The sequence below is a fragment of the Hevea brasiliensis genome, chromosome 9, assembly GCF_030052815.1.
Source record: "Hevea brasiliensis isolate MT/VB/25A 57/8 chromosome 9, ASM3005281v1, whole genome shotgun sequence".
Classification (NCBI taxonomy): domain Eukaryota; kingdom Viridiplantae; phylum Streptophyta; class Magnoliopsida; order Malpighiales; family Euphorbiaceae; genus Hevea; species Hevea brasiliensis.
This window is the reverse complement of record NC_079501.1, coordinates 24,857,496-24,884,177: the sequence shown is the minus strand read 5'-3', so window position 1 is coordinate 24,884,177 and position 26,682 is coordinate 24,857,496. Positions and strand designations below refer to the sequence as shown.

At 29.9% G+C, this 26,682-nt stretch overlaps 1 protein-coding gene across 1 annotated transcript; it reads right to left on the bottom strand.

The window, feature by feature from the left end:
• Window positions 1-12,472: 12,472 nt before the first annotated feature.
• Window positions 12,473-13,593, bottom strand: LOC110661403 (ethylene-responsive transcription factor 6-like). The gene has a single exon (XM_021820017.2). It carries the CDS (start codon window positions 13,583-13,585, stop codon window positions 12,587-12,589), a length of 999 nt encoding a protein of 332 aa, XP_021675709.2. The 5' UTR covers window positions 13,586-13,593; the 3' UTR covers window positions 12,473-12,586.
• Between the last annotated feature and the right edge of the window lie 13,089 nt (window positions 13,594-26,682).

Genomic DNA, 26,682 nt, shown 5'->3' with positions numbered 1-26,682 from the left:
CTTAGGGAGAGCTATGGCTGCCGAAACCTTGAGGTAAGAGAAGGGTCATTTTCTTTTTTAATTTTTATGTCTTTTATGGTTACTTTTATGTAATTGAATTAGTCAAATATGGTGGGAAATTAAAAATCAATTTTGACATCATTTTGATGTCATAAAAGTGATGTATTAACTTTTTAACTTTTTTTTTTCATTTTCATATTTTATCTTTAATAATAGATTTTGACTTGGTCAAAATGTGTATGAAAAATTAAATTGGACTTATGATGTCATAATATGAGGTAGGCATGATGTTATTAAAGGCTTTTCTTTTCTTTTTTCTTTTCCATTTATTTTTCCTTGGTTCTTTAATTTAATTCTCGACTCAGAAATTTTCTTTTCTCCGATTTTATTTGACAGTTAGGTCAGGAGTCAGCTCTCGGGGTCAATTGACCAAATTGCCCCTCGCCGGTTCAATCCGGTTCGCAAATAATTCAATATTTCTTCTGGCTCCCTGACCTAATTATTTGACTGGCTTAACAATTCTTTTCGTGATTTTCTCTTTTCCACTATGTTCGTGATAGTCCTAAGGACCGCAGCGTCACATTTTACGGTTCGAAATTTGAGTTTAAATCAACTTCGCAGTCCTTCCCAAGAAGGTCACCCATCGCTGTGACTCTCGGCTCGTTTAACTTCTTATGTTCTGTTTTTCTTATTTATACTTAACTAATTGGCAATTACTAATTATTTGTGTTTATGACTTATCTAGTTGTCTTAAGTTTGATTCTAATCCCTTTAATTGTCCAGACCGACTCCAATCACCGGAATAGTGAAATGTACTAGGCTATACAAATAAGGGTGTTACAATTCTCCCCCCCTTAAATAAATTTTATCTCGAAATTTTACGTGGTATCAATCTCTGAACAGCTGTGGGTGTTGTCTCCTCATGTCCTCCTCTCGTTCCCAAGTAGCTTCTTGGCCCGAATGATGGTTTCACAGCACTTTTACCAACGGTATCTGCTTGTTCCGTAGCTGCTTCACCTCATAAGCCAGAATCTCTATGGGTTCTTCCTCGTATGTGAGGTCTGGATTCACTTCAATTTCTTTCACTAGTAGTACATGAGATGGGTCTGATCGATACCTCTTCAACATAGACACATGAAAGACATTATGTATCTTCTCCAACTCTGGAGGTAGTGCCAAACGATATGCCAAAGGACCCACTCTTTCTAGAACCTTATATGGCCCAATGAAAAGAGGACTCAGTTTCCCCTTTCTGCCGGATCTCATAATTCTCTTCCAAGGGGAAACCTTGAGGAATACTTTCTCACCCACTGCATACTCAATATCCCTTCTCTTCAGATCAATGTAGGACTTCTGAGGGTCTGATACAGTCTTAAGTCGATCTCTTATCAATCTGATTTTCTCTTCAGTTTGTTGAACAATTTCTAGCCCAATCATCTTTCTTTCACCCACGTCATCCCAACACAACGGGGTTCTACATTTTCTGCCATACAAAGCTTCATATGGAGGCATCCTAATGCTTGATTGGTAGCTGTTGTTGTAAGCAAACTCAATCAAAGGCAAGTGTATATCCCAACTGCCCTCAAACTCAATCACACAAGCCCGTAGCATGTCCTCCAAGATCTGAATTACCCTCTCAGATTGGCCATCTGTCTGTGGGTGGAATGTCACTGAAGTTCAATCTAGTTCCTAGGGCTCTCTGAAGACTACCCCAGAATCTAGAAGTGAACCTAGGATCTCTGTCTGATACAATGGATACTGGCACTCCATGCAGTCTCACAATCTCATCAATGTACAACTTGGCCAATCTTTCTAAATTATAGTCCATCCGAACTGGCAGAAAATGAGTAGACTTGGTTAGTCTGTCAACAATGACCCAAACTGCATCATGACTCTTCTGTGTCCTCGGAAGTACCATCACAAAATCCATTATTATTCTCTCCTATTTCCATTCTGGTACTAGTAGTTGATGTAATAACCCAGCGGGTACTTGATGCTCTGCTTTCACTTGCTGACAAGTTAGACATTTGGAAACAAACTCTGCCACTTATCTTTTTATACCCATCCACCAGTAATGCTCCTTTAGCCCCCTATACATTTTTGTGCCATCAGGGTGCATGTCAAAAGGAGACTCATGTGCTTCCTTCAAAATGATCTGCCTCAAATCAACATTATTTGGAATACATATTCTGCCCTGGTGTAGCAGTAGACCATCATCTCTGATTGAGAATTCTGGTTTCTTGCCCTGCCTAACTTCTTCTAATAATTTTTGATACTTCTGGTCATTCTGAGCAGCCATTCTAATTTGATCAATCAACACTGGCTGTACATGCCATGCAACTGTTGTCTGCCCATCATCATTAATCTCTAAGCTGGCATGCAATGATCTCAACTCATGTACCATAGACAAAGGAGTAACCCGTAGACTTGCCATAGTCTTGCGACTTAAGGCATCAGCCACAACATTAGCTTTTCCTGGCTGATAGTCTATTAGACAATCATAGTCTTTTATCAACTCTAACCATCTCCTCTGTCTCAAGTTTAGCTCTTTTTGGGTGCCCAAATACTTTAAACTCTTATGATCTGTGTAGATGTAGCATTTCTCCCCATACAAATAGTGCCTCCAGATCTTAAGAGCAAACACAATAGTTGCAAGCTCCAAGTCATGTGTCAGATAATTCCTCTCATGCAGTTTTAGCTGGCGTGATGCATAGGCAATGACATTTCAATCTTGCATCAACACACAGCCTAACCCATTGTGAGAAGCATCACTATAAACTAGATATTCTTTACCCGGTGTAGGTAAAGTTAAGATTGGAGCCTCAGTTAAACATTTCTTTAATTCATCAAAACTCTGTTGGCATTTATCTGTCCACTGAAATTTCACATCTTTTCTAAGCAGCTTGATCAATGGAAATGCCAACATGGAGAATGCCCTTACAAATCGATGGTAATATCCAGCTAAACCCAGAAAACTGTGAATTTCCGTGATATTTTTGGGTGGCCTCCAATTAAGAACAGCTTCTATCTTACTTGGATCTACCTTGATGCCCTCTTCTGATACTACATGCCCCAAGAATGATATTTCCTCCAGCCAAAATTCTCATTTCGACAATTTGGCATATAGCTATTTCTCCCTCAAAGTCTGTAGTACAATCCGCAGATGTCTATCATGTTCTTCTTCACTCCTCGAATAGACCAATATATCATCTATAAATACCACAATAAACTAGTCGAGGTATGGTCTGAAGATAGTATTCATCAGATCCATAAAAGCAGCCGGAGAATTAGTTAACCCGAATGGCATGACCAAGAATTCATAATGGCCATAGCGGGTTCTGAAGGCAGTTTTAAGAATACTCTGCTCTTGTACTTTTAGCTGATAATAACCTGATCTTAGGTCAATTTTGGAGAATACAGCTGCACCCCTTAACTGATCAAACAAGTCATCAATGCGGGGCAAAGGATATCTATTCTTTATTGTCACCTTATTCAACTGTCGATAGTCAATACATAAGCGGAGAGTGCCATCCTTCTTCTTAACAAACAACATTAGCGCTCCCCAAGGTGACACACTAGGGCGGATAAAGCCCTTGTCAAGCAGCTCTTGCAACTGCACTTTCAACTCTTTCAATTCTATAGGTGTCATTTTATATGGTGTTATAGAGATTGGGTCCACACCAGGTATAACATCAATCTCAAACTGCACCTCTCTTTCTGGAGGTAATCCTGGCAATTCATCAGGAAATACATCCAGAAAGTCACATACCGTAGGGATGTCCTTCAGTGTTTGACTCCCCACTTGGGTGTCTATCACATGTGCCAAGTATGCTTCACACCCCTTTCTGATCATCCTTTTGGCTAGTGCAGCCGAAATGATGTTTAATGGCAGTAACTGCCTCTCCCCATGTATTACCACATCACCGAACAGAGGGAGACCAAAAGTGACTGTCTTCAGTCTACAGTCAATCATGGCGTGATGCCTGGCTAACCAATCCATGCTCAAGATAATATAATACTCTCTGAAGGGCATTTCAATCAAATCTGACAGAAAAACATGTCCTTAAATCACCAAAGGATAGTCCCTATAAATTCTGTTGACCAGGACCTCTTGTCCTAACGGACTAGTTACTAGCACTTCAAAACTCATTTGGACACATGGAATAGCAAGTGAACTGACTATGCTAGCACTAAATCAAGGATATTTGAATATTTGTGAGAAATTAATAATTGAATTTTTTTTAAAAAAAGATGTCTAATTATTAAATGTTATTTTTTAAAAAAATAAAAATTAAATTTTATCTATATTTCCTAAATAGTTGTAATATATAATTATTATATAATCTAATTTTCTGAATACAATTCTTAATTAATATGATCTTTCAAATTTAAATAATAAAAAACTATTAATTACTATAATTAGGTTTAATTTCCTTTAAAATATCTATTTAAAATTAGAACTAAGAATCAGGAGATATCATTAATTTTTTTAAAAATTAATGATAAAAATTCTCATTAAGTTTAATTTTCTTTAAAATATAAGCTATAAATTAAAACAGGAATCATGAGATATTTGAATTCTCATGAGAAATTAATGATTAAAATTTTAAAAGTAATTAATATTTAATTAAAAAAAAATAAAAGGTCAACATTAAATTTTATTTATATTTCCTAAATAGTTTTAATTAAATTTAATTTCTTTTAAAATATATACTCTAAATTAGGACAAGATTCTTGGTGATTAAGATATATATATATATATATATATATATATATATATATATATATATATATATATATATATATATATATATATATATAGAAAATAAATTATGAAAAAATGAAATAAAATAAAAATTTAGTTTCATAGTTATGGCAAATAGGAAATTTATATCAATATTCAATTTTCATTTGTTTATAGTATATTAATAAATAATTAATATTATTACTTTGGTTAATATTAATTATGTTACATTATTTTATTATCATTTAGAAAAATAATTAATGATACAATTTTTTTAAATTATGATTAAGTTATTAATTTCCTAATTGTGTGTATATAAGTTACAAACTATTTACTTAGTTATTACTTTAATATTGTAATAAGTAGCTATTATTATTATTATTATTATTATTATTATTATTATTATTATTATGTAGAAACCTCAATTTAATCAGATATAGGAAAAACTTTTAATTTTATATATATATATAGAGGTTATATTTAATAATTATATTGATTAATGTAATTAATTATTACCATTATTGTTACTATTAATTATTTTTATTATTATCATTATCATCATAATTTTTATGGTTAACTAATTAAAAATATTAGATATATTTTAATAATTTTATAAATTTCTCATTTAATAATTCTTAAAATTTTAATTATTTCATTTAATTATAAAAGTTTAAGAATTATATATATCTTAAAATTAATAAAATAATTTAAAATTATACTATGAAAGTAGTCACATAGAGTTAAATACTTTAATTTTTTTCTCTCTTTTATATATTTAATAAATTTTAATTTACTTTAATGTTATTTTATTTTTATTTATCTTATTTTAGTATTCATTTAATAAAGACATATTTTTAATTTTATATTAAATACTATATAAAATGAATTGTGGAAAAATAAAATGAACAAAAATTTATTTTCATAGTTATGGTAAACAATAAATTTATATTAATATTCAATTTTCATTTTTTTTTTGATATTTTTTATAGTATATTAATAAATAATTAATATTATTAATTTAGTTAATATTAATAATGTTATGTTATGTTATTTTATTATTATTTAGAAAAATTAATTAATGATACATTTTTCTATAAATTATGATTAAGTTATTAATTCTCTAATTATGTATATATAAGTTACAAATTATATAATTATTCCATTTTAATATTATAATAAGTAGCTATTATTATTATTATTATTGTTGTTGTTGTTGTTGTTGTTACAAATGTCTAGAAAAATTTAATTTAATTAGAGGTAGGAAAAATTAAGAGTTAATCATATTAATTTATTAATTATACTCAATGAATAATTATGTTAATTTATGTATATTTTATGTTCGCTTTCTGATGAAGAAGTTGTTCAGATTTTATAAAACAAATTCAATAAGAGATATGATTTTAAATTTATCACATTTATAGCAAGTAGCAATTTTTAATTAAATTTATTAAAAATAATTTTTCTATATTTCTTAAACAGTTATAATATATAATTATTATATAATTTTATTTTTAAATAGGATTCTTAATTATTTTGATCTTAAAATTTAAATAATAGAAAAAGTATTGATTACTAAATATAATTGTCATTCATTATAAATTTGCTACTTTTTAATTTAAATATAATTATCATTCATTACAAGTTTCATACTTTTTAATTTAAAAAGTTAATGGCAATTACTTTAAAGGAAAGTGAAATATTTTTGAACACATTTACCGCAATTAAATTTAGTATTTAATTGCTAATAATTTGACAACTCAAGATATTTAATTTTAAAATTTAATTAATATTATAATAATTATCCAATTATTACTATAACTAAAAGTTTAATTTCTTTTAAAATATCTGCTCTAAATTGAAATCAAGCATATTTGAATTTTTGTGAGAAATTAGTGACTAATTTTTTTTTTAACATGTCAAATTATTAAAGGCAATGCCTATCCATTAATTTTTAATTTTTTTAAAAGAGAAAAGTCAACATTAAGTATTTTCTATATTTTTTAAACAAATGTAATATAATTACTAAATATAATTATCACATGTTATTATATTCCTAATTTTTAATTTAAAAAGTCAATTGCAGTAAAATCAAGACTCATATTTACTTAATATTTAAAAGTTTTTCTCTTCCTTTTATGCATTTAATAAATTTTAATTTACTTTAATTTTTTTTTAATTTTAAAATAATTTTATTATTATTATTATTATTATTATTATTATTATTATTATTATTATATATGAAGAATAATTTATGGCAAAAAAAAAATTTATGCCTATTAATTCATTGATTTGAGAGCAATTATTAACTTATTTGATTAAAATTTATTACTAATATTTTAAAATTTTAATATTTTAAATAGTAATATTAAAATTTTTTTAATTAAAAAATAATATATATATATATATATATTACCATGCATGTGTATATTTTATTGCAAACTCTTAAATACCTGTTAAGTTCAATTAATGAAATTATATTTATTATTTTATTAACGAACTATTTTTAATTATATTTTGTAATATATTTTATTTGGTAAATAATATTTAAAATAGTTTTAATAAAATAATAACAATTCGTGCAATGCAGACATATATGATTAATTGATAAAAATATTAATCAGTAAAATAATTAATTGGTTTGGTGTCTATTTTAAAAATCCTTAGCAGTTGAATTGATCACCCCTACCCGCGTGCAAGCCGGCGGATAGTGCAAAAGACTTAGGAGGTGTTTGGTTTACTTGTTAGGTGTAACTGATAGCTGATGGACACCCAAACAGGTAAATTATAGTGTTTGGCAAGCTTAAAAAAATAGAGCTGATAGCTGATGGGCAACTGATATGATACCTATCAGCTGCAGTTTGTATCAGCTCTATTTTTAGAGCTGTTTCTCATCAGCTAATAGCTGATTTGATTTTATTTTTTATTTTGACCATATTATCCTTTTTTATTTAATTTGAAAATTAATATTATTTTAACTTTGTTAAAATATTTTTTTATTAATAACATAAAATATAAAATATTTATTTATATCTAAAAAATTAATTATAAATTTTTCTATTAACAATAATAATTATTTTATTATTTTATTTATATTTTTAAAATTATTTAATTATCTTAAAAAATAATTATTTTCTTATTTCAATAATAAAATAAATGATATAATATAATAGATTAATAATTATATATTTATTTAAATAATATAATATATTAATTTAATAATTATATATTTAATTTAATAATAAAATAAATAATATAATGTAATAAATTTATAATTTTATATTTATTTAGAAATTAAATAAATTATATGATATATACCCTTATTAGTCATTTCACATATTAACAGCAACAGCTAATATAATTTTACCAAACACTTAACATAAAACAATTTATCATCACTATCGATTATCGCCATCACCTAACAAGAATAGCTTATCACCAATACCTATCAGTTGTATTCAACAGTTAATCCAAACAGACCCTTGTGAGATGCGAGTCGCAGGGAATTTTAGGTGTTTTCTATTATTAATTTGTTTTTACAAAAAAATTAAAAATTTATTAATAAGTATTGTGACATAAGTATGGCATAGTAACTGGGTTTTTTGCTTTAGATGATTAAAGATATTTTTAGTAACACTTTTCTTTCAAGAACTTTATATTTTTGTGGTTTAAACCACTAAATATTAATAGAGCAATAGACCATATTATCAAGCTCCATTTATAGAATATCATGACTGAGGAAAACAATATAAAGACCAAACACATGGATTCAATTACATGGATCCTAACTCATATTTAATCCTAAGATCTCAAACATATTTGTATCACTAGTTTACTATATAATTACATGAATAACATGAATTGTATAGATTAGTTCATAGTCTAAATGTGTATCTTATTTACAGAATAATCAATGCCTCATAAATTAATCAAACGAAAGTCTTTTAAGAATGCCAAGAAAAAAGCTAATGCATTACCATTCAGTGCACACACTTTAGTATGTGTTTTTCTTGCCTCTTTCTTCTATCTCTAATGAAGACAAAAGCTTGGCTATTTATAAAGTTGTAGTGCCTTTTGACCAATAGTTGTATCACTTCATATGTATAACTATTAAAAAGAGTTGTATCTCTTTATATAGTTACATCTTTTGACCAATGTACATAACTTTTGAATTTTATCACATTTTGGCAATATACATGACTTTTAAATTTTAAATCTAATGGATCTGGGTTGATCTACATGGATGACCCAAACCATATTTCCAACAATAACTGATACTTAAAGATTCCAATTCTCGAACGAAAAAGAGTCAATAATTTATATTGTATTTCATTCAGCTAATGATGAAAGCCTAGCTGAATCACTAAGGATGGATATGTTAGGTTCAGCCAAGCATGAAGGATCTATTCCAGCAACCAAGATTAACTCTAGCAACTCAAACACACTTAAGCATTACCAAACAAACCACAACACTAATTTGGAGAAGAGAAACCTTGAATATATTAACTAACAAAAACATATTACAAAGAGTCAAAGCACTTGAAACAAAATGGCAACTTGTGCCAAGTAATCTCAAGTATATGCTTAAGACAATATAAGTGACAAACTTGCAATGAATATAAGTTTTAGGTGGAACTTAGCAAAGAACATAACCTCACCTAAGAATATTTGAGCTTAAGCTCTTACAAACTCTCTTTAATGGAGCTCTAAAAACATAAAACTTGATCTGCCCCCATGACAAAATGAAGAAGAAAGAGTTTATATGGCTGTTTGACAAAGCATGACAAATGCCTAATGGTCCATGCTTGGCTGGTTATTACACAACACCTTTCTTTAAATATTTGAATGATGTAACTACAAAAGGAACGCCTCCAAAATTAGATTCTTCCCCCAAAGTCTACCATTTCTTCCCCCAAAGTTTGCCGTTGTCTTGTAACCAGATTTGAAACTTTAGCTTTTACTAAAAATACAAAAATGTTGGATAATGACATTTCCCACTCATCACTTGTATAATGAATAATGACTTGAACCAAAGTGGTAGGTGAGCATGCCAATAAATCATCCACATGTGTTGCCACCTAATCCAAGCTGCCACGTCACCATCCACATGGCATGCCAAGTCAGTAAGCCTCTAAATAACTTCCTCCCAATTCTATCAAGCTAGGATCACTTTGAATATGTAGTTGCAATATTGTAAAGCACTCCAATTGACTCCCCATAGTGTTAGCCAAATGTGTTAGGGCTTTTTGCTCCATGAGTAGTGCTTGCAAAGCTTTGGCTCTTGACCTTGTTATGGCTCCTTTGAATTGTGGTGCTTTAAAGTCCACCATTATGTCCTCATTAGCTAAAGAGCTCATCAAACATGACAAGAAATCAAAACAAAATCCTGTTAAGAGGGGAAAACATACCCTAGTATTGGAACCCCACTATTAGAAGGGAACCTCATATTTATTCCTAATAGACACAAGTTTGATGAGTTAAAACTATATATATTCTAAACAAACATAGATTTAAGAGTTTATTAAAAAAAAAAATTGATTTGTGGATAACCACCAATGAAAAATTAACCAGTGGCCATTAGAGTGTCACGAGCCCAGTATAAGAACTCATTTGAGACCGTGTGGCATTTAGCTTAAATTCTTTTAAGACAAGTCAGTTAAGAAAATCTTACAATAATCTATTGATCAAGATGAGTATATAGCATAGGCTTGGCGAGGAAAAAAAATATCATAAGCATTGTATATTAAGCATCACAAGCATTAAAATGATGAGGCTTGAATATTTAATAAACAAGCTATTTTTTTCATTCATATGGCATAATAGGGATTGACAATCCTTACATTACTTGTAAGTAAGAGAGAAACCTACAAAGAGTAAAAGGACAATGACTCATCGTAGTTATGATCGTCGCTTTACCATGGCTTATTATAAGCCACTACCTCAACACCCCCCCCCCCCCCTCTCTCTAAAATGCATTAGGAATACAATGTGATGTGACAGGCAAAAATATTATTATATTTGAACTATCACACTCTTAAAATTACATAAATACAAAATAAATGAAATATTCTCCTCTTTAATCCCTAAAAATTACATTTTACTATCCAAACTTCTTGACATCAAGGAGAATATTTAAAGGAGGAAATGGTTAGGAACAAATATGAGAACATAAACCTAAATTTATTCTAAATGAATACATATATAAGAGTTTATTAGGGAAAAAATGATCTATAAATAATTACCGATTAAAAAATTCACTAGTGGCTGCCCAATAAAGAGATATATGTAAGATTTTGGCCAATAATTAATATTAGCATATGGGCCGAAATCACTTCCTTTAATGTAGCATGATATTAATTAATTTTTACTTTAATTAAAATAAATATTAATAGTACATTTGTTATTTGATAGACATTCCAAATTAAATCATAAAGGTATATGTATATAGGTTGGTTCTGTCCTTTATCTACTTATAAGGTTACACACACTTTTCATAAAGTCTAAGATATTATGGTTATCTCAAGAAAGTCTTCCATAATTAAAATTTTATATGTGAATCAAGAAAAATCAAAAGGGAGAAATCAATTTATCTCAGTAAGTATGCTTTCTAAATCTATGAAAATTTATTTATTTAAGATCTATTATTAGGGTGATAATTGAATCTTATATTTATTATTCACTAGTGGTCGCTCGATAAGGAGATCTAAAGTAGGAAAAATAAAGGAAATAAGAGAAAAGATGAAAAATAAAGTGAAGGAATTTCTAAATTAGATTTATATTAATCTAATTTCTTACATTGTTTTAATTAACTTTATTTATACTTTATTTTTTAATTATTAGATTAGGCTTTATCAATATATTTAAGAGTAATTATTAATAAAATAAGTTTTACTTTATAAAAAAATAAAATTATCTCAGAAGCTCTCAGAAATTATAACATATTGACGATTCAAAAAATATGGACTATACATGAATGGTTGACACGTGTTTAAGTGATTTGAGTCAAAGGAATAGAATGGGTGGACTTTGGCTAAGTACGACTACTTCACAACTTCCCGATTCTGGGATAGCTTTCTTTTAAGGAAGATACTTCTAAGACACAATAAGGGTTAGGTGAAATCCAATCCCTTGTTGGAGGATGACTTGTATTTATAGAGGTAGAAAACTAATGTTTGCTTAACAAGTATAAAGCTCCTCATTGGTGTGTGGTCAAGCAGACAACTCCTTTCCACAGTCTAGCCTTAGGTGACATTACCTCAATTGTCGATCTGCAGGGTAGACATCTTCCCGTATAAATATGGTTGCTTTTCATAGGTGATCCAACCAGTAATATATATATATATATATATATATATATATATATTATTTAGTATTTTGAATATATTAAATAATATTTCTAAAGTTATTTATTCATTTGGAGCTTATCTTTTAATTTACTTTTAAGTTGAAAGTTTTTTTTTTTCTTTTCAGAGTTAATTTTGTGAAATTTTCTTATTTAATATTTTAAATAAACTGAATAATCTCTAAAAAATTATTTATTAATTTATAACTTTTTTATTTTATATTATATTAAAGGCTTTTTTGTTTCAAAGCTAATTTTGTCAAATTTTTCCTGGAAAGTGAACCTGCATGCATGCAGTAGTGCTTGAACTGATCCAATTAAGCGGAAGAGGTATTAAGCTTGAAATCATATAATCTTTTAAGTAGAAAACCAATCAAGCATATTACAAATATATGAGTTAAATATAGGTCACCAAATATTTAATAATTTTATCCACCTTCCAAAATCTGAAACTCTAAGAAGCCCCAAACATTTCAGAGAACAAGTAAAAGCTGATATTCATTTCATATAACCTTAAGCTGAGGATATCCTAATGGCGGATGGGGAGATAGCGGAGACAATGGCATTATCCCTTTCAAATCGCCGCTGTCCCAAATTGCCGTCCTGTTCGACGGCGTCAACTCAACGTCCCTCTCAGATTCTTCTCGCTTCACTACCTTCTTCGCTTCTTCCTCTACAATCGCACTTTCTCTGGTTCGTTTCCGTTCGTTTCCCTCATTGGCGCGTGTGTTCAACTTCCCAGCTAACAAAGGAAAGTTAAGAATGGCTTTGGAGCCGCGCAGCTTGAACGCTGCTTTATCATACGCTTTGGCGGCTTCGATAGCTGTATCGAACGTCCCCAGCCACACCCGTGTGCCCTTTCGGTTCGGATCTCGGATCTCCGCTGCGTATTTGCCCCACGGCCTCTGACGGACACCTCTGTAATGCCTTTTCTCTTCAACACCAGTAACGCCTTGGAACGGTTGTTGGTTCGGATTAGCAAATTGGATCCATTCGGTTTTTTTAGGGAGTGAGATTTTCAGAGATGGCTTTCGATTTACATGAGGCTTTAATTCAATGTTGAAAAAGTCATCTTTAGATTGAGAAATAATTTGCGGTTTCGTTTCAAATCCGAAATTATGAAACGATTGAATTTGAGGTTTTGATTCAAATTCAAACAACTCGTTACTTGATTGAGAGAGAAGTTGAGGTTTTGAATCAAATTCAAAAGTGGTAGTTGAATCACTGGATTTTGCAGTACTGATATCGATGATTCGTGGTTTAGCTTCGAATTCCGAAAAAACATTACCATCAATGCTGTTAATATTAAAGCAATCAGCGATTGAGAAGGCAGAGTCGATGCTGGAAGCCCGGGAGCAGTCATACTCTATATTTACATTATCAATTAGAGAGGTGGTAGCAGTAGAAGATGAACAGGAGCTACCAACAGGTGAGAGAAGATCACCTAGTAAATGCTGTTTGATGAGCTCCAAGGCAGATGCTACATGGGTTTGCCTCGCCATTTCTAAGCCTGCTTTCAACGGGGAGGAGATGGTGTTTAGAAATGTTAAAGAACGATGAGAGAGGAAGGATGAGAGTCGAAGATGGAGTGATAAGGGCATATATAGGATGGAGATGAATTGTGTAAGCTGAATAGCGACTTTTCAACGGGGCTTTTTCTCTTTTTTCTTTTTTCAAAGGCGGACAGACGCAACAGGGATTATTTGACCCACGAAGCAAGCAAGCAGCCTCTCTCTCTCTCTCTCTCTCTTCAAATATTCAAGCTTTTTTGGCTTCTTACCACACAATTGGATGATTTTCAATCATGAATCGGACGGCTGATGGTCAAGGTAAGTTTTAAATTCATGTATTATTGTTTTGAGTTTTATAATTATATGTCTCTTCTTTGGATTTGTTTCTACGTTCTTGGTTGTTTCCGAAAGTGCAATTGTGTGTAGAGCAGAACATGACATCTAATAAAAACATAGAGATGGATAAGTAAATTTATTAAAACATTTTATTAGGGAACTATTGGATAAAATAAACTATTACAGTTTCTTTGGAAATACTTTTTGATTTGGTCACAGAATTTTTTATTGATTAACGGGTAAGCTTTATTTTATGTTTAGAATTATTAAAATGATTCTTAATTCTAGAAAGACAAAACTTACTCGTAAAGTTCAAGCAAATATGGAAAGGGGTTTAATTTTGAATCTATTGAATATTTCTTAGATCTTATTAACTTAATTATTTATCTAACAAGCCAAAATTAGCTCGTCACAGTATAGTTCTTGATTTGGTCTACATTGTCTTACTAATAATGTAGGTTCGTTAGTTTATTATATGTTTATATAAAAATAATTTAAATGTTTTTGCTGATTTATTCATACATGGTTTGTTAAAATGTTAAAAAAAATCAAGCTTTCTGAATCTGTCTCAAATTCATTTGAACATAAGATCCAAATATGGATATATATAGCAAGCAGCAAGTATACTGACAAAAAATATGTTAAAAATTTTAGTTATATTCCGGGGCCAAATTAACAAGACAAGAAAGGAAAGGAAAAAAAATAATGTTTCTTTTATGATTTTATTTTATTTATTTCTCAGTGAATTTAGTTGGCCAGCTGTAGAATTAATAAAAACTGGTTTGCAATGCACTCAAGCTTTTATGAAGTTGTAGGGCCAATGAATATTTTAACTAAAAGATGGGAAGAGGTCAATTGTTGAAGTTTGTTTAATTATTTTAGGTCCTCCATCTCCTGACATCTCAACCACTTCCAATTTGGAAAAAGTCTGAGAGCATTTATTTGTTCTCCTTGATGGATGCAGTTAAAAATGAACCAAGTCCAATAGCTATTTTTGTTTTTCCCTTAACTAAAAAAGGTCCAGGGTTTTGTTCTTGTAAGCATGTGTGAATAGTAAAAAATGAAATTGTATTTGATTACTAACAGTGATGCAGCATGTTTATCATCGCTTATGTATGAATTGTATGACAAATGCCGTAATAATACTAATATTTAGAACTATTTCTGTAAGTACTAATTAATCTCACAGTGGTCTGAAAGATGGATAATCTGTTCATTGGCTGACTAAATTCACTCATAACTCATTAGCCATCACTGCTCTTTCTAGATGGGAGAATGGACTTCATTAAATGAACCACCCAGAAGTATTTGACAATGTCCATGATTTTCAGATAAATTTCAACCAAACTAATTTCGATAGTAAAATAATTTGAAAGAACTCTCTTCTAGAAAGACACTCGGTGTTTTTATCGGATAAATTTCTGCACTCGGAAAGTTGATTTTCGTAGTGGATTGAACTTGATCAACTGGTTTCATATGTATTGTCTAAAGTCCAGTTGTATTCTTAGATATATTATGCAGTTTGGAGCTAAGCTTATCTGCTACTGAATATGTTGAACAGTATCAGAAGGGAAGTGAAACATTTAAAAACTAAAAAAAAAAAAAAATAGTAGCTAATGGGTTATCACAAGTTGAATATTGAAATTAGTATTGCTGAGGTAACATCGTCTTTCACATCAATAACATTAATAAAATAGGAGAACCATGCATATTTGGTGGATAACTGTTGTGCATTGCCGAAGTGTGTAAATTACAAAAAAATAAAGTAAACACACAAAACACTAATATTTATGTGATTCACCCTTTCAACATAGGGCTATATACACAGGCATGCCATCTTTTACTATCAATAATAAATAAATCATCATTACAAGCTCATAGCTATACTACCCATCAACCTAATTACATCCAAGAGAATTAATATTACATCAAACTGCTCATACTAAATATATTTGTTAATCCCTCTCAGTCTCCTCTAGACATAACCCAATATATTTACTATTGCAATACTACACCATAAAGGGTGACTTCAACTATATGGGTAAGAGCCCTCTCACCAATGGACAAGAATCTCTTTCTCTTAAATTTTATGTCCTTTCTCCACCTTAGGCCGAAACCTCTCTTTACTACAATGGACAAAAGCCCCTCATTAATGAGCAGAGCTAAATCCGCAGCAATTGGCAAAGCCCCTCTCTATGATGGGTGTGTCACACCTTACCCCTCTGTAAAGCATAACATGATCCCGTAGTGTACCTAATGAATTATTGAACTTCACCTACCGATAACCCGTTAAATACACTACAATAGATTTTACAACAATTTTCTTATTTTTCGAAGGTGGCGAGCACTTTTGGTACGAATTAAAAATTTTTATTTGAAGATAAACCACATATCAAATTTTCAATCAACTTAAAGTTTCCGTAAATTTTATAAAAATTTCGGCAGAGTACCGTCTATAATTGTGAAAAACCAGTTCTTCAAAAACTGTGAAAACACTCCCAATAATTTCATTTCTCAACCCCAACCGCCTATATATTCTCAAATCAATACAATTCAATCAAATTTCAATTCAAAATTCACAACTCAAAAATTTTTCAAAATAATTCGATAAACTTATAAACATTGCATTAAATTAAATTTACATACACAAATCTTAATTTATAAAAGAAAAATAAAAAATAATATTATTACAACTTTAATGTACAACTGCTCATCTAACTACTTAGATACATATGAACAAAAGATTATTTACATCAAGTCAAACTTACAAGGGTATAAATAAATACTCGTATAAAAAGTCAATGTAGTCTTATCAACAACAGCTCACTCTGCTGTTTTCTCTTTGTTCCTATTTGCGACAGCAAAAGAAGCTATCGCTGAGTATAAAAATACTTAGTGGTGCACAATAAAATATAAAATACATAATATAAAATATTTGTTATCAATTCATAGTTCAAATATTTCACAATCACATTTCAATTTTCAAATCACATTTATCACAAATCACAATTTAAATATTTCAAACAATTTAATAAACACAGTGTTGTCAATCAATAACACAACTTAAGTCATGACACAAAATTTCTAAACATGCCGTGTTGTACACCACGACAAGGCAAACTCACCCACTAATCGAAATCAATGAGGGAGGTGGCTAGCTAGCTAATGAGTACTCATCCAAACTCACCTCAGACTGGCAAGCCAGAGAGGGAGGAAAATGATCAAATATCAAACTCAACCCCATAAGTGGAGGAGGAACATAGTAAGGGACTGTCATGCCAAGTGTGAATAAAAAATAATTTCAAAATCATATTATTCAACATTTCATGCAAAACATTATTTCTAAAGTAGGCAACACACAAATTCTCTAATAAAATTTCTAAGGCCATAACCAAATTCAAAATCATATTGTTCAAATATTTCATACAAATCAATAAATAATTTTCATTCCAAATTTCCATTGTAAAATAGGCAATACAACATTTTCGAAATTCATAATGAACAAAACACATTCACAATGTATAACAAATCAATTTTCATTGTGAAAACTATGATTTAAAAATTTTTGTGCACAAACCTGATGTGAGTCGCCTCTAAGCCTTGACTTAGTTTGTCCTATCCTTTTCCAGGTCTTTTTCAGCTGAAACACGCAATTTATAGTATTTCAGTATCTTATCTTACAATAAATCCAATAATTAATTCGTATATACTTAATTTTAGCCCCAATATGCTTAAACTAACGTTCTTGGAAATTTTCATTTCGGGGTTACTAATAACGAAACTATTCAAGTCAATTTGTTGACTTTCTTATGCTTAATAGGTATAGGGATTTCAATTTCACCCACATACCACATTTTGGTTACTAATTTTGTTGGTTTTAGTTGCTCCTTAGATTTTTAGGTTTCCTAGGCTCAATTTCAGATTTTTCAGATTTGGTGTTCTGTTTTGTACTGTTCCATTGGTCATGTTACTGTTAGAATTTGCTAAAGATTCCTTCATAGAAGTTGTTCCTTATTGTCTTAACATTAAATCCTTTTTTTAATCACTCCATTTGGAGTTTTGTAGCCCAAGATATGACTATTTGAATGGGGCTGGCCGGATTTAGTGTTACCCAGAATTCTGGGCATTTTCTGGAGACTGGCAGTTTTGGTGTGCTAATTACATGTGACTTTTTGGATAGGTTATAGTCAAAATTTGGATTTATTTTCCTCATGAAAGTTGTAGGGCTATGTCTTAGCTTTCCATCAGTATAAGATTCAGGTCATTTGGACCTTCCTAGTCCAAGTTATGGTCATTTAAGTAACTACTGTTCATTTGGTCATTTTTGTACATGGCAGTGTGCCCAAATCCGAATTTGGTCTAATTGTTCACTATGTTATGGTCATTTTTTGGGCATGATTCCTAAATGAAAAATGGTCCATTTTTGTGTCTAGTTTCATTCCCAATTGGCCTCACACCAATTGGGTTGGTAAATTTTCAGTTTTAGTTCCTGAAAGGGACCTAGGTCAAGCTGTCAGCATACTGACCATAACCAATCCGAAATGTAACTTAGTTCTATCAATTCACACACACTACAAATGGTCACAATTGACCATTTCTCAACTCAAGTAAGGTCAATGGCATCACTTAACCAATTCTCCAATTTTTTTCTAATTTTTCACATGCTCAAGAACCCTAATTACATAAAGTTCAAATCTAATGCATTCAAAACATATATCCATACTCTACATACATAATTCCACTTAATTACACTTTAAAATCCATCAAAATCATGCAAACCCTAATCCTTCTAGTGTTGGTCGAAAATTTCTCCAAGTCCCTTATATATGATTTTGATTAATTTTTACACAATTTCTAGTTTAACTCATGCACATGAGCATAAATCTAAAGAGATTTAAGAGAATAATCACTAACCTCTTGGTAGCTTTTCCCTCTTCCCAAATTCCATTTCTTTCCTCTTCTATTTATTGTTGATAGATGAATCAAGGTTCAAGGACAAGATTTACTTAAGAAATCTATAATTTTTATAGCTGATTTTAGGGTTCACAAAAGCTTGAAAATGAGTTTCAATGGAGGTTAGTGAGAGAAATGAAAGAGAAGAGAGAGAGGGGATAGGTAGGCCAAATGAAGAAGAAGGAAAGAAATTTTATTTCTTTTTCTCTAATTGGTCCTTTTATGTAATATTATCTCAAATTTTTCAATTTTAAAAATTAGAATTTATTGTGTCATGCATGATGTCATGGGAGTGATGTCATTAACCCTTATTTTCTTTTCTTTTCTTTTTCCTTTCTTTTTCTATAACCTATTCAATTTAAATCGATATTTCAAAATTTTAATTTTTTACATTTTATTGGACAGTTAGGTCAGGAGTCAGCTCTAGGGGTGAATTGACCAAATTGCCCATTGCCGGTTCAATCCAGTTTGCAAGTTATTTGATATTTCTTTCAGATCCCTGACCTAATTATTTGACCTACTTAAAAATTCTTTTTTATAATTTTATCTTTTCCACTGTGTTCGCAATAGTCCTAAGGACCGCGACGTCACATTTTCCGATTCAAAATTCGAGTTAAGGCTGACATCGCAGTCACTTTCCCGGAATGTCACCCATCGCTGTGACTCCCGGCTCATTTAACCTTTTATGTTCTATTTTTCTTATTTATACTTAACCTTCTAGCACTCACTATTTATTTTTATTCAGGGCTTATCTAGGTGTCTTAGATGTGGTTCTAATTCTCTTAATTGTCCGGACCGACACCGGTCACCGAACAGTGCAATATACCAGGCTATGCAAATAGGGGTGTTACAGCGTGATAGTCTCACTCCATGGGCTAAAAACCATTCTCTTCAATGGGCAAAAGTCAAATAACTTTTTTCATCATTCTCCTATGTATAGTATTAATTCTCTCAATCCTTATCTGATTAAGAGTCCCACTCAATTTAGGAATAACACTAAAATAAGAGTTCTACTCATTATAGGAAATATTCCTCCATCCTATTGAAAAATATTTCTTCCATTTAAATTAGAAAAAAATCTCTCTCCAATCCCATTAGGATTTTGAGTCATAATTCTAACAATCTCCACCTTGACTCAAAATCCATCAACCATTGCATACTTCAAATTCTTGAGTGTCATCAAATCATCAAATCTCCATGCTTGAGTTTGAACCCTTCAAATCATCAATTTTTCAATCTTCATCTTGGGTATAACTTGCTTTATTCTTCAAAAAATCTTCACGTCATCAACCACCTTGATTTTGCATCAAGAGCTCCACCTTAATTTCAACTCTCTTCCACCACCATTATTGTATGTGGGATTTTCAACATGTCGCAACAGCTTCACCTTCAACCAAACTCACCAAGATCATCCCCTGCTCTGATACCAATTTGTTGTGCACTGGGAAAGCGTGTAAACTACAAAGAAATAAAACAAACACGCAAAACAATAATATTTACGTGTTTCACTCTCTCAACATAGGGCTACATCCACGGGCATGCCATCTTCCACTATCATCAATAAATAAATCATCATTACAAGCTCATAGCTATACTACCCATCAACCCAATTACAGCCAAAAGATCCCATATAATATCAAACTGCTCATAGTAAATATATTAATTAGTCCCTCTCAGTCTCCTCTAGACATAACCAATATATTTACTATTACAACACTACACCACAAATTGTGCCTTCAACTATATAGGCAAGAGCCCTCTTATCAATGGACAAAAATCCCTTCCTCTTGAATTCTATGTCCTTACTCCACCTTAGACCGAAGTCTCTCTCCACTGCAATGGGCAAATGCCCCTCATCAATGGGCAGAGCCAAATCCTCAGTAATTGGCAAAACCTCTCTCTACAATGGGTGGCAGCCTCACTCCATGGGCTGAAAGCCATTCTCTTCAATGGGCAAAAGTCAAATAACCTTTTCCATCATTCTCATATTTATAGTGTTAATTCCTTCAATCCTTATCTGATTAGGAGTCCACTTAATTTAGGAATAACACTAAAATAAGAGTTCTACTCATTATAGGAAATATTCTCTCATCCTATTGTGGAATATTTCTTCCACTCAAATTAGGAAAAGATGTCTCTCCAAATCCCATTAGGATTTTGAGTCATAATTCTAACAATAACGAAAAGGATTCGTTAAAGCATAAATATCAACACATCTGCTTTTGAAGTGATGACTCCCATATTATCCCCCTTTCTGTGAAAATGTTCATATCTAAAATTGTTGATAAACTATGCTCTCTAACTACTTGAGAATTTATAATGTTCTTTGCACCTTCTGAATTTTATGAATGAATTGTTGGATTATGATATCTATAAAAAATATAGCTGCCATATTTTGATATCCATTTGTCTGAAATCTTTTATCAAAACCAAAGAAGGCAATAGATTTCATGCATCTTTTGGATGCCATGAAATCCATTGACAGGATTGCGATTTATTATGATATTTCCCTTCCCTTAAATCATAAAGCTATAGCCTACTAAAATAAAATGAAGAAAATCAGATCTGATCTAGTGCATGGTCACATACAGGGGAAAGAGAGAGAGAGAGAGAGAGAGAGACCGTTATCAAACTAATTATGATTTAAGAGACAATATGGAATACATTCAAGTTCCTATCAAAACATTAAATCCCAATACAGTAGTCTAATCACTGCTGTTATATTGTACATTGATAGCATTTGATAATTTCATCTGTATTTTCTTGTATTCGTTGAGAAAGCTTATTAATCGTTCTTTAAATGTTAAGGATATATTTCTGCTGAATGCTGATGCTACAATTTGTATCATTATAAATTTTATGTTGTTCTTACTTTTCATGTTGATCTGCTGCAGGCTGTATCGCTAGAGCAAAATGACTAATTATCTGAAATATTTGTTCTAAATACTCTACTGCCTGTATAGTTTGTGAAATTACACGAACATCCCATTTGGCAGTGGCTGTCCGCTACTGATGCCAGGTCTAGTTCACATATTTATGGATATAAACTGTACAAACTTCCCGCAAAGTTTGATTTAACTACACTGACCACGCTGTAGCTACATGTCTCTGGATTTTATTAGACCAGTTAATAACATATGTTCATGTTTCCATTATAACTCTAATTTTTCATTTATCCTTTATTTCAAATGCTTATCTACCAACTTTTACTTGCATACTTTCTTCATTCAATATTCTTGAGAATAGCACACGTTTATTCCTTTGAATAACATATGATGCGTCTCTTGCAGTCTTGCATAATCTTTGGCACATAACTTGTTCTTCGGTAAATTCTTTGTTACTGTAATGAACAATCTGCTATGTTGGAGACTATGTTCGAAAGAACAACTCCCTCTCCTCATTTAACGAGTTATACACACTCATTTGTTGTGAACAAGTGTTTGGTAATACAAAACTATCATAGTCAAGAGTCTGTTAACGGAACCTGAAATTGCTTGGAAATTTAGTTTGGGCCAGGATTTAGACTTCCATAACATTATTGGAAAGAGTTGCCTAATTTTACTGATTACCAGGGAACTCATTAGTCCCATGAATAATAGGAAGAAAAATTGGAATTACACATTGAATCTGAGCACAAATGCTTATCTGGTCTAACAGATCAGATTTTCTTGGAGTTCTGATAAATTTTCTAATACGGCAGTTGAATTTTCTTTCTTAGATTGTACTGTAAGAGGCAATTAGTCATGGAATGAGAAAGTTGAAGGGAGAAAAAGAAACAGAAGAAAAGTTAAAAAGAATAAACATGATATGGGTTTTGGAAACACATGAAACATATTTTGGATAGTAACACCTGAATACTCGAATGCTTGATCAATCGTCATGCATGGGTAGTTCATGTCTAAGGTTCATGAACTTAGGCAGGATTAGGGTATCTATTGACTAGTATAATAGACTTAAGCTTCCATGAGTAAATTGACGTGTGGTTCCCTTTATCACTTTCATGCATATCAATTTTCCACATGTGGGTACTCGGTAATTGACATAAATTGGATTGTGATGGCCAATTTGTTGAATCGTCCAGGTGGCTATGGAACAGAGAGTCGATTGATAAACTAACAATCTAACTAAAAAATGATCAATGTTGTAATGGCTCAGCAGTGAAATTTGTAATTCTTGCTTTGTCTCAGAAAAATTACTTCTTTACCCCTTTTTTCCTTTTAGTGGTTATTTATATTTTAGGCCTTATTTGATTGAGAGTGATTTGACCAAGAACTTTAAGTTCCAATAAGCGTAAAAATCTATCTCATTTGATTAACATTTTATCTCAACCTACTGAGAAGTTAAAGAAGTAATTTTCTTTACTCCTCGCAAAGTAAAGAATTTGAAACAAACAAAGGCTTATCGTAAGGAATTGGATATTTTTACAATTATTCATGCTACAATGGCCAGCTTGGTGGGCAAGTAGCAAAGTGAATTGAAAATTTTTAAAAAAAAGGGAGGGAGAAGAGGAAGGAAAGAGAGGAGCAGAAGGGGGAAGTGAATTAAAACTCATAATCTTTTATTTTAAAAATGATTCTAATAATATTACGTCAACATTCATTCATATATTTTATTAAAAAAAAAATTCATTCATTCATACACAATTAATTTTTTTTTAATTGACTAATAATTCGTATGGAGAAGAAAGTATTTGCAACTCAATGTCGTTATCGTAGATTAAACACTGTAATTAATTAATTAAAGCCGCAAAGTTATTCAATGAACTATTTATAGGCCTTAAGTTAGATTAATCATTTGTCAAATTTCGGCTTTGACCAGCCATCCATCTTCCGTGATTAAAAAGCATAATTCTAAGGCTCTGTTTATTTTAAAAAATAATTTACACAAAATAACATTTTTTTAAAAAAAAATTTAATGAAAATATTTTTTATTATTTAATTATAATATTAAACTAATCATATATATATATATATATAAATATTTTTATATTTTAATAAAATTATTAAAATATATAAAAAATAAAATTAATTTCTCTTTTAAAAAGGTAAAGTCATTTTCTTTAAAAATGACTTAATTTTTTTTATTAGAAAAATATTTTCTATTAGCTCATTTTTCTGAATATCCCAATATTAAAAATTATGAAAAATATTTTTCAATAAAATATTTTTTTAAATAAATACCGTCTAAATTGTTGGTTTAATGATTTTTTTTACGATAATAATTTTTTTTAAATAAATTAGGTGTGACTATAAAAATTCAAACTGATATGATGATAAATTTATTAACCGTTAAATTAAATTTTTATATTTAAATTTATATACTTTATATATATATATAGTAATTTTAGGATATTTAGTAATCATAATTTTTAAATTAAATTTTCAAAAGTTAACTTTTAATATTTTTACTTCTTGTAGATAATCAATGATCGTGATTTTTAATAATTAATTTTAATTTCAAAATTAAATATACCCTTAATTTATAAATTAATTTATTTATCAATTAAAAAAGCCAAAATAATAACAGTAAGTAGTGTCAAGGTATGATTCATATAAATGTTATAATTAGTATTAAAAATATTTCCAAGACAAAAATCCCAAATTGCATATAATTAAAAAGAGATTAGAATTTTTATAGTAATTAAACATCGCATAACCATAATAATGACATCTTATATTAGTTATTTAAAAAAGAAAGAACCGATGAGATCAAGAAATAGATCTCATCTTTCCATATTCATGTATGGAATCATTATTGGAAGTCCCAAAATAGTATAAAATCGAACCAACTTGCTTGAATAAAAGCAAATACGACAATGTATATATTATATAGCCCAACGTTTACAACTAATTTTCTATGATAAAAAACAACATAACAATATAATATGTTTTTCATTAATATACAAAAAGAATTAAAATTATAATTCTTAATTTTTCAATCATATTATAATTATAATACTAAATCATATTATAATTCTTTAATTATGAGTTAAGATTTAAAAGATAATTTTATGCATCCCAACTATCAATTAACTAGACTAATCACCTTCTGAACTCTCGTAATAATCTAAAAAGTTACGAGAATTAAATAATAAACTATAAGATCTCAGATTAATAATATACTCAAATTTAAATCTAAATTTTTTTTTAAACTCAACTCATTATTAATCACTAAATTAATAAATTATTAATATTTAAAATAATTTATTCAAATATATAATTTATATGGACATTAAATACATCTATTTATTGATTAAATTTATTATAATTAATGGTTAATAATTTTTGAATACAATAAAGTAGGACCTATAATCATAACGTGACCAAGACGACATTGCGGTGCACTGCACGTGCTGAGTGCTGACCCCACACCTTGCAAGTTTTGGAAAATTATTTTGTCAGACTAATTTGACCCCTTGTTTTTTTCTAATCCTTTTCTTCTTCAACAATTTATTATTATTATTTTTTATAAATTATAAGGAAAAATAAATAAATTGTCTGCCGTCGCTGGTGGCTTTTATTATGTAATAATGGAACGGAATAGAAATTTACATACCTTATAATAATAATAATAATCAAAATGGATTTTAATTTGGAAAAAAAAGATGAATTTTGAAATTTATTATACTATTTTCATTTATTATATTTAAATTTTATTTTTAAAAAATTATCAATTATATTTAAAAAAATTAAAAAAAATTATTATTTATCTCTATTAAGTGTGATAAATATTTATAGCGCCAACCAACTATGTTGACATACACGCAAAACATGTAGAAAATAAAAGAGCAATCATGAGAATGGAAACTAATGTTAATGAGGAAAGTGAATGGGCACCACCTACCAATAAGATCTCGTCCAATGTTTTTGTTGCTTTTCTCCCTAAATTTAATTATTAAAGTAAATTAATTAATTAATTAAAATGACTTAAAATTAATTTACATGTATTAAAATTAAAATTTTCTTAATCCATTTTAAGAAACCATTTTATATATTTATATGATATATTCAAAATTTAATAATTAAAAAAATACAACTTTCACTTAAATTAATTAATGTAAAAAAAAAAAAAAAGAATTGGCAGAAAGGTTCCTTGAAGGTGTGAAAAGGGGAGAGAGAGAGAGAGGGTTGGTATGGATGCGATCCATGTATTCATCTTTAATGGAAAATTGACTTTTTTCAAGACTTATCCACATTCTATATCTTCACAACGTGTCCACAATCCATGTATCTCTCTCTCTCTCTCTCTCTCTCTCTCCACAATCTTTCATTTTCTTTTGCTTCTCTGCTCTGCTCTGCTCGCCGATTATGTTTTAAATAATACTTTTTAGTTACTATTTTCTCAGTCATTAATTAATTAAACATTTCATGTCCTTGCTTTCTTTTATTTGTGTTACGGATATCCAATGATTCTGTTGACTGCCACCTGAAATAATTTAACTAGAACTATTTCATGTTCTAAATTAAAAAAAAAATCTATTCAATAATTTTTTTTTTCAATTTTTATGCGAACAATAAGATTATTTGTTTTAATCGATAATTTTATAAATTCATATAATTTTTAGTATTATATATTTTATTTTTAATTTTGGATGACTTACATTAAAGGGTAAAGCTTGAAAAAAATGGCTAATTAAGTCCTTAATTACAGACCTAATTGAATAATAAATCATTTTCACTATTAAAATTTCATTCTTACTTGGAGCACAAGATCAAGTAACTTAGTGCTTTATTTTTTTTCACATTTTTCATGAAAATTTGACTTTGACCGCATGATTTTAACCCCTTACACTCCTCGTT